This window comes from Botryllus schlosseri, chromosome 8, assembly GCF_051294905.1.
Source record: "Botryllus schlosseri isolate E-star chromosome 8, Bs_hap1, whole genome shotgun sequence".
In the NCBI taxonomy this organism is placed as follows: Eukaryota; Metazoa; Chordata; class Ascidiacea; order Stolidobranchia; family Styelidae; genus Botryllus; species Botryllus schlosseri.
The window spans coordinates 17,325,753-17,338,786 of NC_137243.1; the positions used below are offsets into that span (position 1 = coordinate 17,325,753).

The 13,034-nt window shown below is 40.9% G+C and overlaps 1 protein-coding gene across 1 annotated transcript; it reads right to left on the bottom strand.

Annotated features, from left to right (window-relative positions):
• Window positions 1-3,162: 3,162 nt before the first annotated feature.
• On the bottom strand, window positions 3,163-5,619 carry LOC145444173 (ficolin-2-like). Its single transcript, XM_080322096.1, has 6 exons — window positions 5,035-5,619; window positions 4,923-4,981; window positions 4,774-4,860; window positions 4,491-4,587; window positions 4,273-4,372; window positions 3,163-3,739 (listed from the first exon to the last, which is right to left on the bottom strand). Exons 1-6 carry the CDS (start codon window positions 5,093-5,095, stop codon window positions 3,436-3,438), a joined length of 708 nt encoding a protein of 235 aa, XP_080178222.1. The 5' UTR covers window positions 5,096-5,619; the 3' UTR covers window positions 3,163-3,435.
• Window positions 5,620-13,034: the final 7,415 nt, after the last annotated feature.

The window sequence follows — 13,034 nt, forward strand, 5'->3', positions numbered from 1 at the left end:
TTTTTCTTTCTTTATCGGTTCTTTTTTTCTAGGCTTTTTCTCGCCGTAAGAACAGCGACAGGGGAAGAGGAGCCCACAATAACTTCCGACGGCGGGAATCGATAGACGGTAAACCAATAATGTGGTAACTTTGCTATTCTTCGAAGTTACAATGAAAAGACTGCCTTGGCCGTCCTAGTCTTGAGTCATATGTCTTGGTTCGATTCATGCACAATGACTCGAGTTTATGCAAGTCGAGTCAATACTAAAATTGACTCGTCGAGTCAAGTCGAGTCATTTTACGCATTTGAAAAATGAGTCGAGTGTAGTCGAGTCACGAAAAAATCGCAAATAGCGTCGGTCTCGAGTCGAGTTGATTTGTAAAATGTTCAAGAAGACCACGAAAGGCGTGAAATTCCGGCCGACGGTTATTTCTAGCGAGTCAGATCTGAAAAATTGCATTTAATTCATTTTTAGTGAACCGAATGATTATATTAAGTGAAAGCAGGTAATTCGGGAGCCGAATCGGCTTTATTGTTACGTACATTGACAGAGCGGAAAAACAATTACCATGAGGCACAGATGAATTTGCCTCACTCATTGTTGGGTAGCAATCCAACCATCGCAGCGCAGTGGTACTAAGCGATATCGACTCGCAAACCGTCACTGTAGTATTAATTGTGAAGTTGCGATGGCCAGAATTTATTGCAGAGCTAACAGATTCTTTTACTGTTGTTCTATAATTTCCATCCACGCCTAACTTCAGTTCTACATATAGTAGTGTTGTTGCCATACGTCCGGAATTTCTCTGTTAAAACTGCGTCCAGGAGGAATTTCTAAAATATGCCTAAATGTCCGGAATTTTGAAGGCTTGAAGTAAGGTCATAATTTTTTCGTAAATCAACATAAACAAGATTATTTTTGGGCAGATTTATGCTACATGAAATTTTTCTTCGCGCAACGCACGATTTAGTACAGGGCTGGCCAACCTTTTTAGCCAAAGGGCCATATTCGACTGACGAACTATTGTGCGGGCCACTAGCCGCGCGAAGCGCGAATTTTTTTTAAAGTTTGATAGGTCAATAATATTGTCACTTGACTATATTGCGGGCCTGTTGTCTATCGCTGGGCTCAGTTTGCGAGGACTGAGCTATTCGGCGCATGGACATATCGATATTGAAAGCTGCGACCAACATGCGTCAATCATTTCGTGCCTAGGTTTCATGGTCGACGGTCTTACTGCGAGCGCAAACGCAATGTCGCATATGTTGAACGACGCTTTGTCTCGTAATCGAGAATATAGTTAGACTCAATCTGATACATCAGGTATTCTTCCATTTTCACAAAAGGGCAACAATATTAAAAACAAGAAATCGAGTGACAACATCTTGCACCAAGCTTGTAGAAAATTTTTACATTTGATAAATCTATCGCAAATTATTTTGCTTTATTGTAGTGTACGAAGATATACCAATATGTGAATGGCTGATGGATCTGTCAATGCGTCGGAACTGATATTTTAGTCATCACATCTCAAGTGTTGCGGCCAGACTAATCAAATTTTTGGTTGGCCTTGCAAGTTCACAATCCATTTTGATGATATTAGTAATTTCGGAAATTATCTCGCGGGCCACATGTGGCCCGCGGGCCACGGGTTGGCCGGCCCTGAATTTTAGTATCATATATTTTGGTTTTAATATGGGTACTACCACCCGCACAAAAACTGCGATCAAAAATGAATGAAAAATAACATTCATTTACAAAAGAAGTCTAATTGTAATCGCAATTACAAGATAACGGTATAGTAATAGAGTCGGTTTAGTCTTAATTCAAAGATGGTGCTTCTAAACCAGGGGGTAGTTTGCCTTTATTCTGCGGTTCGCGAAGATGCTGAAAGTAATTAGCTTCCAGAATAGGCCGTGAGTAAGTCTGGGCAAATGTGCTCCATCACAGGCCTTCATCAAGATGTAAACACGCGAAAAAAGCATAATTATCATAACAGACATGCCTGGCCATGCCCATGCCCGTTTACTCAATAATATTGCAATGTTGCAATCTGCGTTTTGCTTTCAAGGTTATTATCATTTCAGTATAATTTATTGAATCGGGCGACTTTTTGTGTGTGTCTTATCAATAGCAATATCATACCGGGTCTACATTACACAAAATGCTCTTTCCGCTTGCCCCTTGTTCGATAACTGGCAATATAAAACAAACACGGAGCACTGCCGTCGCGGCATTCAAGCAATCACGCGAGAAAAATGTTTTGGAGATGGGCGATGGCCGAATTCGTTGAGATACGCGACCGCTCAATACCAAGAATGCGATCGACGATCGACGGAGATTGTATACAAAAATAACAAAAATTTGGCTTGCAGTGGTCATTTACATCGCATTGTGTCTTATCGCATTGTACATTGTGTGTGACTTGTTCAGATGACAAATATAACCCAACGATTGTTTGTTTGTGACACAATTATCATCATTGGTTTATTAGCAATTTTCATCAGTTCAGTACACCACAAAAATGCGATACAAGGAAACGATAAGAAGATGTCGAAGCGGCTCGGAGTAGTCTATGGAATCAGACACCCACCGTGGCGTAGGGCCTAGGGCTAGGCGATGTAGAGAGGAGGCATGCACCGCACACTAGGCCGATATTGTCAATCGTTTCCCGTGCTTACCGATTTGTAACATGGCCTAATTCTAGGCTGTTGTAAGACACGGATCAGATGGCGAGGAGGAGCCTAGATAAACTTCCAACACTTAGGTAGGAATTCCGGAGTCAACCTCGGTTGTTGTGGACTACGGATTGAGAACACGGAACGTGATCACATGCGGCTTGCGGCTAAACGCCCTAGGACTCACCGATATCTCATTATGCGTCACAATCAATTTGATATTGCAATGTCGTACAGATGTCGCGATTGATACTATTTAGTCTGTCTTCCAACAGCTTGAAATTAACGAAAACTTTCCAAAAAAAGCTATATTGTGAAAGGATAATTATTATTTCATGTGATATACTTTTAGTTTTATTTTAAACACATGAAGAGCCATAGCAGATGCATATGGTTGTTGACTACTCTCCTGGTATACGTTGTTGCTGATCTCCTATCTCGACGGACTGGCCCGACGATTTGTTTTCTACAGTCCCCGCGACGTATTGTCTTTATTGGTAAATTATCTTCATTATTAGATCCAGATATCCGTGATATTTTATTTGGAATAACGCATATCGCGTCACATTCGTGACAATGTAGCCTCACGCTTGTCAAAAAATGATTGGTTGCGAATTCCACCCTGTCTGTGAAATCAAAATATTCCGCTGTTGAATACAATCAAGTTGTGCTGAAAATTCGGTCGTAGGTAAGGACTTGACCATATTGCACTCAAATATATACCATCCTATAGATTTTGTTAGTTTGTGACGTTATTTGAAGTCTGTCCTTCTTTTTACGATCTTCTGCGAAACTTCATCTCAGAGAAGCGCAGGGCGTAGGTGGGATCAGCCCACCAGATTCCCTTCTCGTCTGTTTTGTTGGAGTTTCCATTTAGATTGCTGTAAGCGCAGAAGGTGGTATACCACCAGCCTCCTTCGTATTGAGTAGAGCACTTCGATGGCCCACTATCGTGATCTGCGTCTTTCGATGAGAATTGTGCATTGTTCTGAGCTGAGAAACCATCGTTGGTTGCATTCCCGGAGTATCCGGATAGGTGCAGTCTGTACTTGTCGGATCCGGGTCCGATGCGGAAATTGCTAGAAAATAACATAAGGATAGCTATAACGTCGAGATGTCGATATGGCTACGTATTGAAGATCACTCAGCTTTACGTAATATATTGCTAATAATGTTAAGAGTATTATCGGCGCATACACGTGGACGCGAGGGGCGCAGTTGTTTAAACACTGCAGTCACGAGAGATGTGGAAGTAGGTTCGAACCCCGGTTCTGTCCATCTTCGAAGTGTCGGAGGTTTCTCTGGGCTCCTCGCCGTCGATCTCACCACTACGGTGGTGCATTGAAAAGCCCTGACTGAAAGTGAGCCGCCCCAGAAGTAAGCGGCAGAGGATACGATGGCGTCGCATGTCAGCGACAGAGTATGACGATTGTCTGAGAGAAGTGATTGAACGTCGTCCCCAATATTACGAACATCGAAACCCAATAGCCATTACAAAAATTCATTCCTGGTCCACATAGCCTAAAAAGGCGGTACGCGTCACTGTGTTATGCAAATAGTAATACTAATATCTCAATATGTGTGTTGATTGATGAATAGACACAAAGCTTGCCTGTATTCAGCCACCCAATGTGTCCCGGCGTCTTTCGTGATCATGTCGATTTTCAATTCCATATCTCGCTCCTTCGTCATTTCGTGCAATTTCTCGAGCCCTAGACAAAAATGTTGTGAAATTATAGAAGGCTACGAATCGCAGAATGACCTTTATTATTACTCCGATAAGAAGATCGACAATTTGCAGGAATGAAATGAAATTCAAAACCTTCCTACCGAGCCAAAAATCTCCTTCATGATTTCCGAATCCTTTCTCGTAATCTGTCCAATTCCGGTAGAAATCCACGTCCCTGTTCACTCTTCGTTGGAAAACCTGCAACGAAATTGAAAAGCAAATCTCCTCATATCTCATGAATTATCTTCTCTGAGTCCACGTTCAAGATTTTGATTCAAAATTTATGCTTCCTCGGTCTTATTTTGAAATTCCGTTCATCTTAAATTCAGCTTGCTCACGATGTTGCAACGCTCCAATCCTTGAATTATTTCAAATTCTACTCACAGTCCAACCCTTGTCTGCAACACGCTTCTTCTCATTTTCTGCTCTGAGTTGGAGTTCCTTCTGCATCACCGACATTTTTTTCAGACCCTTCATGAAACGTATACATAATAGAATATTCAGTAGTGATGTAATACCACTTTTATACCAACCCCACAATCTTCATTTGAGATCCATTTACCATTGACGTATCTTTTAAAGCACAATTGCGCTGGAAAAGAGAATTTTGAAACGCATTCAAATTCGAACGCGAATTCCTCATACCTGACGAGCGGAGGAATATCAAAAATCCGATCGTGAAAACAATCCAATTCGTGAGCGACATTTTCAGAAGCAATTTGACGATTCGTATGCTACTAAACTTAATAACATGGTGTTAAAGCTACGAATTCTAGGTGCAGAATATAATGCGACCAACTTCAACTAAGCTACAAACGCATATGGCATAGACCATTTTTTTTGTCACATACCATAATCTTCAATACGTTCGGATCGACGGTTTGCTGCATTTCCGCGTTGATTATTATGACGTGGAAGTCAGCTCATTGATATCGTTTGTGAAATAGGTAGATTCTCACTCCATAAAGCATTAGATCTGCTTGACGCAAACAAGGAAGCGTTAAATTTGCAACAAAATTGAGATGGTATTTTTCACGACCTAAAGTTAAGCGACAACAGTCAATCGTTTCAACAGTGTGACCCGACGTGACATGATTTTTAATGATGCGCGTTTGTTTATTCCAGGGGTCGCCAACTCAAAACGGGTCGCGGGCCACTTTTTAAAATTCGTGGAGGCCGCGGGTCGCATGACTTCAATATCGAGATAAACGCAGTTTACCAACCATGCTTTGAATACAACGCTGTGCTCTCTAACATGGGCGACGGACACAGTTACCATCAAAGAAATTATATTTCATTGAAGAAATACAAATACAACAAAAAATATCATGATCATCACTTTCATTCTAATTTGAACTACATGAGCTGCCCACGGTACCTGACAACATACTTATCAAAACTAAAGCAGGGGTGGCCAATATTTTTGCGGTTCACGGCCGCATTTTGATTGCTTCTGTAGCCTACGGCCGAATTCTAATGTATAATCGTAATGAACTAACTGGAGGCCGAATATTCACGTTAGACTATCCAGTGCCCATGTCCAATTGTCCATTGTCAGTGAACTCTGGTCTAATCTATTTACACATACATGCATACTATGCGCACAGAAATCGTGACTTTTTCATATTCATGAGTTAATTTCTTCGATAATATCAGTGTAGTTTTACATATTACTGTCAAATATTTATCCTTTCCCAGCCCAAGTGATCAGATTCACCGCTAGAGTTGATGCAGGGAGTGTCTTCGAAAATTTAGGGAAGTTATTAGGCCTAAATCTGTGCTGCATCTTTGGGTGGACTAATTGATATTAATCCCCTTTGCTGCATGCTGTTATTTCTAGGTCTCCCATCATGATTGTCGTATACTGAAAAGATACTGGATTCTCCAAAACGTAGGCCTACGTACCAGAAACAAATTTCTTCGGAATTAGGAGAACACGGTTAAAAATTGGTATTTTTATGGGGCGTTTCCTTTTCCTCTGCTATTCGCATCTGTACTCCTGGGGCTCAGATTACAACGGGCACTGCTATATTAAAATCAAAAATCAACTCGCATTGAACCACGCGTAGCGCGAAGAAATTGAAAGAATAATTCAAACCTCTCATTAATTAGGGAGGCAATTCCTTAATTTAGTTTGCATATTGACGGCCGCCAACATATCCTAATTGACTAAAGTGTCGACGGCCGCAGAATTTTCCTTCGACTGCCGGAGATTGGCCGCCACTAAGCTAAAGAATCGATATCGGGGTTAGCTAGACACGGTACTTGCTGGAAAACTATCTCCTCGCCAAGCTTGGTCTTCTGGTGAGCCCGAAGTCGTTTTCTAAGCGTCGACGGTCTTGGCAGTGGTGGGTCATTGCACGCCAAGGCAATTATGCCCATTCATATCAGCAAATTCTTCCTCCAGGGAATGATATTATTATCGGCGAAGCCGTATCAGCTAGTGAAGTGATCGAATAGTGATATTGAGCGATTTCAGCATTTCAAAATGATTTATTAGGCTTTCTTCCGAAATTTAAAATCAGGCCGCGCGCCGCAAAACATGAACCCGCGGGCCGCGTGTTGGTGACCCCTGGTTTATTCGCTGGGTATCATCACGTTATACACGAAAGCGATTTATATCCTTAGATATGTACTGCAAAATAACGTGATTCGAAAATGGAATTTTGCGCGAGTGGTCTATTAATCATTAAGGTACATATTAGCACCTAAAATCGCGCCGATAATATTGAGAGTTATCATGTAATTTAAATAAGTCATAATATAACGGCGCAGAGGGCTCTATTCACGCTGCTACATCCCGTGAGATAAATATTCAACAGCATATAAATTCGACCACATCACGTGAGCCAAATGATGGTTTCGCTGTCAATCGTGTGTGTGTGTATCATTTGATACCACGCCATCATCCGTGTTGGAATATACCCTGTACTTATAATATAGAGCAGTGGTGCTCAATCTTTTTTAGACACGTCCCCCCTTATGACAGTGAAAAACTTGTCGCTCCTCTTATCGTCATATCTAAAAATGCGACCAGAATGCTGGCCATCTCCACGGATAGTTTGATGGCATGGAAACTTATGACTGCATGAGACAATTCTCAAATATGAAATTAGGACTATGCGCAGAGCTTCACGTCCCCTTGAGATGTGTTCATGCTGTCAGTTTGAGAACCACTGATATATACATGACACGGAGAAGTTATATCGGATACTAATGTAAATTAACGCTATGCCGGACTGGTAAGATAGCTAAAACATGACAGGCCGCAAAAAGACATTTACGTATAATTCTATGAATCGTAGCTCAGCCTCTTTCTCACCGGAACAACAAAATACTTTTACTTTACAAATTGCAAATGGCGAAAATTTGGTAATTGGGCTACAACAAAAAATGTTATAAAGTAGCATCAGAGTAAGCGGAAGATTGGATTTACTTGAGTATTAACTACATGTGGGGTGAACCTACTTGATAACTTTGATAAAGTAGAACTTTGTTAGCCTACTGACTATACCTCTACAAGTAATCCATAATGCGAGGCAGTGGTTCTGAGCCGGGGTAGCATTTGGAACACGGAAGGACGTCCACAAGATAATGACGTTTTGAAAGACCATTATCTATTCATCTGTTTAGCATTTAGCTCGAAACTGTTCTGCTCGGATTTTATGCGTGCGATGTTAAATTTCGATACGGAATTTTGCTAAACGATATAATGCTATCATCTGTTGAATCACTGCATTTCCTGCTAAATTAATTGCTCCTTAAAAGCAGCTAAACACGAATGATGAAAGACATTTGCCAGACGGTTGAAAAGTTGACAACGCTGCCAGCACTCGGTATTAACTGACTTTTGTGTCACTTTGCCACATAGCCAAAAGGTTCGAGAATTATTATAGCGTCAGATTTCATGTATTGCGAGCGAAATATATGATCCCTAACCAGAGTTGCCACTAGTGGTTGCCGATATAGAACGTTTGTCGTGTCCAATAGCCTGTGAGGGTATGCAGCGAGTCCGTTGTCTACGGATAGCGACTTTCAAAAATACTCCCCTGCGGCCGCATAGCTGATACGAACGTCCTGGCGAGTTCTTCACTAGCAGTTCAACAGACGACCATTTGCCTTTTCCAGATATATTGTACGGATAAATCAACAGTAGGTTTCGTATTCACGTCTCATGTTCTTAATGAATCCAATATATACGACATGCACTTGGTTTTATACCAACGGCGAATATAACCCACGTGATGTGGGAATATTCCATAACGGATAGGAGAGAGAGAGAGAGAGAGAGAGAGAGAGAGAGAGAGAGCAGGGCTCTGCACCGATAAAACAATAGATGATAACACGAGAATAGTTTTGAACTTTGGTGGTAACACTATGGATTGAATCATAAACCACGATTCAAATTCGGTGACTAATAAGACCAATAAAGTTACGGGAAGACATCATACAATATTGCTGACTGTTTCATTTACCCGTTACTCCAGCGTGAAATCGAAAGAAGATCTTGCCAATATATCATCCGTTACATTTAAGCCTTGCGTATGTGAGATTGTGAGTCGACGGAACTTCAGACGGTCAATTAGCATCCACCGAGCGTAACACTCCTGTAATGACAATATGCTGCAATGCTTAGTTTACTGTAATTTTGAGGAAGTCAGATCATTGCTATCGATTATGAAAATATGAAGTACATGGAATCGGGCTTGCCGGTAAGATCGCTTGATAAAGCATCAGATCTGATACTTCGACCTAAACAAGGGAACAATGACATTAGAACAAATATTTGATAATTTGATGAATTTGACGACATATTATTTTTCACCAACATCACAAAACCGACATCAATCAATCGTATCAATAGGCTAGGGCTATAGTACCTTTTAAAGTCACGAATCCTTTAGAATTATATACATGTGAAGCGTACACATTATGAATATTGTTGCATGAAGTGTTCGCAATAACACACATAAGACCATGTATTTACACTTTCATACATCATTTCACTGTGATGGACGATAAATCTACTCTTGGAAGTGTTTTGAAATAGGCACATAGCCTACGTAACTGCCTCCTAAGTCTTATTCAACTGAAAATTCACAATACTCACATATCCCAGTTTGTGAACCCAGGCAAAAGGGCGACTTGACATATTGTTAGTTTGTTTAGTCATTGGGTATGATCGACCATTTTTTCAGTGGCGAACCAGGAAACTCACTCGATGTAGCTCGGAACTGTCGAATTACGTGGAAGGGTATCAACAACACACTGGATACCAGCTAATTTTAGTGGTGCACGTTAGGTTATTCGTTGGGTATCATCATAGTGTCCTATATGGTGTCGACACAAGCAAATCTCACGGCTCAGTGAAATTGTATCACGTCACAATTTCCATTTGTCTACAGGCAATTTGACGGTCATTTTTGACCGGCTTGCCGAGCATTAAATTTGGTAAAACGGGTATCAATCGAAAGCTGACTCTGCACTGATTACGAAAATATAAATTTTATTCCGCTCGTGGCCCTGGAACTCCCACAATCAGCCTCGAATTTTCCATTGTTATGGAGATTGGCATTGGGACGCAACAATGCTGTCTGGCGAAACGAGAGAGTACCTCGAGAGAAAAAGAGCAAGAAAGCATTGTTGCGTCACAATGCCAACCTCCATAACAATGAAAAATTCGATGCTGATTATTGGGGTTTCAGGGCCGCGAGCGGAATAAAATTTATATTTTCGTCAGCAGTGCAGAGTCAGCTTTTGATTGATACCCGTTTTACCAAATTTAATGCTCGGCAAGCCGGTCAAAAATGACCGTCAAATTGCCTGTAGCCAAATGGAAATTGTGACGTGATACAATTTCACTGAGCCGGGAGATTTGCTTGTGTCGACACCATATAGGACACTATGGTATCATTACGTAATACACGGAACCGACGTATTTACCTGAATATTCACTGGCTGTAAAATTTGCTATTATGTAGTAATAAATGACAATTAACACAAGTGAACGTTCATCCCGCATATTAAGTTTACATTAGCACAGGGGTGACCAACTCTTCGGCCAAAGGGTTACATGAGATTTACGAATCATTGCGCGGGCCACTTGAATGTTGATCACGTCGTTTTAGTATTGAGAGGAGCGAACCGGATTGGGTAACAGTGAAAACAATACCTATAATAATACGCATCAAAATCAGCAACAATTATATTATGAAATGAAGACTCGTCACTCAGACACGATGTAGCGGCGCGCAGCGAGAAAATTTTTCAAAGGTACTGAATGATTTCGGTCAATAATAATGTTACTTGTATATATTACGGGTCGTCTTCGCATACCGCAGGGCTTATTATACAAGGACAGGATTATACGGCGCTTGGACTTATAAATATCGAAGACTTCGGCTAATCTGCGAAATATTGTATACTTTATGGCAGGGGTGGGCAAACTTTTGGGCTCTCGGGCCGCATTCAACATCTAAATCCATTCGCGGGCCGCACTATATTAAATTGGAATTAATAGCGAAAAGGCAATATTGGTAATTAATCATATAGCAGTGGTCCCTAAACTTAGACACGTCATCCTTTATGGTAGTGAAATATCCCGCGCGCCCCTTTATCGTGATATCACAAAATATCCAAGAGAGGAATCAGAATGCTAGCAATCCCAACGGATATTTTTGATGGTATTCAAGGTTATGGCGGTAGACGAGAGAAATATCAAATATGAAATCCGGACAAATCGGAGGCAAATCGCGCCGAGCGCGAAAAATTTTCAGTTTACTGCGGCTACGCGCCTCCTTTCAGATGCTTCTACGCCCCCCAATTTGAGAACCACTGTCATATAGTGAACGAAGAAATATGGAGATAGTATATAAGTGGATCGTCAGTAACCAGTTTGTAGAGAAAAACACTCGTGGACCGAGCATTCAACATCTAAATCCATTCGCCTGCCGCACTATACAAAATTGGGATTATAAACCAAAACGCAATATTGGTATTTGGTTATATGGTGAAGATGTGGAAAATATATATTTTATTTAAAACAAACCAACCAACCAACCAACCAACCAACCCACCAACCAACCATTGATTTGAGGATATGGTACACACGTCAGAAAAATTGGTGAGATTTCAAAAGCTACTGGTCAACCTTAATATAACCAATTTTCAAAACTTGAGATGAAAGTCGGTTGTCCCGAATCTTAGAATAGGATGGAGATTTGAATCTATGAGCAGCGATCTATAGAGATTTGCTGATTCTACTTTTGGTTCATCTCCAGGACACACAATGCCGGCAGCGTCATAATCATGTTTGCTTCAAATAGGCTATATATAGATTTTATAAATATAAATACTTCTGCACTAACAGAGAACGAATCTACCTACCACACGCGCGAATCGGTTTTTTCAAGAACAACACTAAACGTAATAAACTTTCTGGAGTGGCCAATGTAAAATTACATCGTGATCCGAAAGTCATTCTTATTTTAACTTTCTGGAATATTTTAAATTGCGGGGGCCTGGCCCATCGCACAAGCAATGAAATAAATATATACTAGTCAGAATATCACTTATAATTATCATGGTCAAATATAATGAGAAAAAGTTTAATCGAGTCTCTGCAGAAATTTAATTTTTACTGCGCATTTCCTCAATATTTTAAATTCGATTCTTGAGCCTTTCGCGGGCCGCACAAAACGGTGTCGCGGGCCGCATGTGGCCCGCGGGCCGTAGTTTGCCCACCCCTGCTTTATGGTGATATACGACGATCTGCGAAAAATGTGACTGACCCCTGGCTACACCAATGCGGCGGAACTGATATTTCAGTCATCAAATTCCCAAATTTCAGGCCAGGCTAATCAACTTTTGGTTATTTGGTTTTGGTAATTTATTTTCTGATAATATCACTAACATCGGCAATTACCCGGCGAACCACTCAAAACCTTTTCGCGGGCCGCGGGTTGGCCGCTCCTGCATTAGCTCCTAACATCACGTCGATAGTGTGATAATTATGTAATTTAATTTAATAGTTTATACTTCATATGATAGCAGATTCTATAACAGGGGTCACCAACCTTTTTGCAACCAAGAGCTACTTCTTGGGTAGTGAATGAAGCAGCGGGCTACCATTCACACCCGCTGTTTACCCGGACCAGACTGCATTTCCACTTTTCTATTCATGGCACTGGGCAGGAATCAGATTGTGGGAAGACGTCTAAGACAGTCTTGTAAAATAAAAACATATTTATTCAACTAAGATAGCTACAAACATTTTTAATAAACCATGAATTATTTCGCACCATGTTTGTATAATTTATGCAACAACAGTCAACTCACATTTTTAAGAAACCATGAATTATTTCGCACCATGTTTGTATAATTTAGGCAACGACAGTCAACTCACATTTTCGAATAAATCATGTCACACTTTGGACTGGACATCTTGTTATCCGTTTCTATATCAGTCCATGGGAAGCCTGGCATTGCATGCTATCAACTAGTGTGCTGCACTCTGATATGTAACTTTGCACTGCAACTTTGAGTGAGTATTCCAGATGTGTGTAATGTGTATGCATGAGTGAGGCTTGTTCTGTGTTTGTTTTTTGAAGAAGCGCGGTTGATTAACAACCATAAGTTGTACCAAA

Excerpts from the sequence above, each read along its gene's own strand:
- LOC145444173 (XM_080322096.1), bottom strand. The coding sequence starts at position 5,095 with ATGTCGCTCACGAATTGGATTGTTTTCACGATCGGATTTTTGATATTC. Across the intron at positions 4,588-4,773 it reads TTGCAGACAAGGGTTGGACT|GTTTTCCAACGAAGAGTGAA; the intron begins GTGAGTAGAATT and ends ATTTCGTTGCAG. Across the intron at positions 3,740-4,272 it reads CATTGGGTGGCTGAATACAG|CAATTTCCGCATCGGACCCG; the intron begins GCAAGCTTTGTG and ends GTTATTTTCTAG.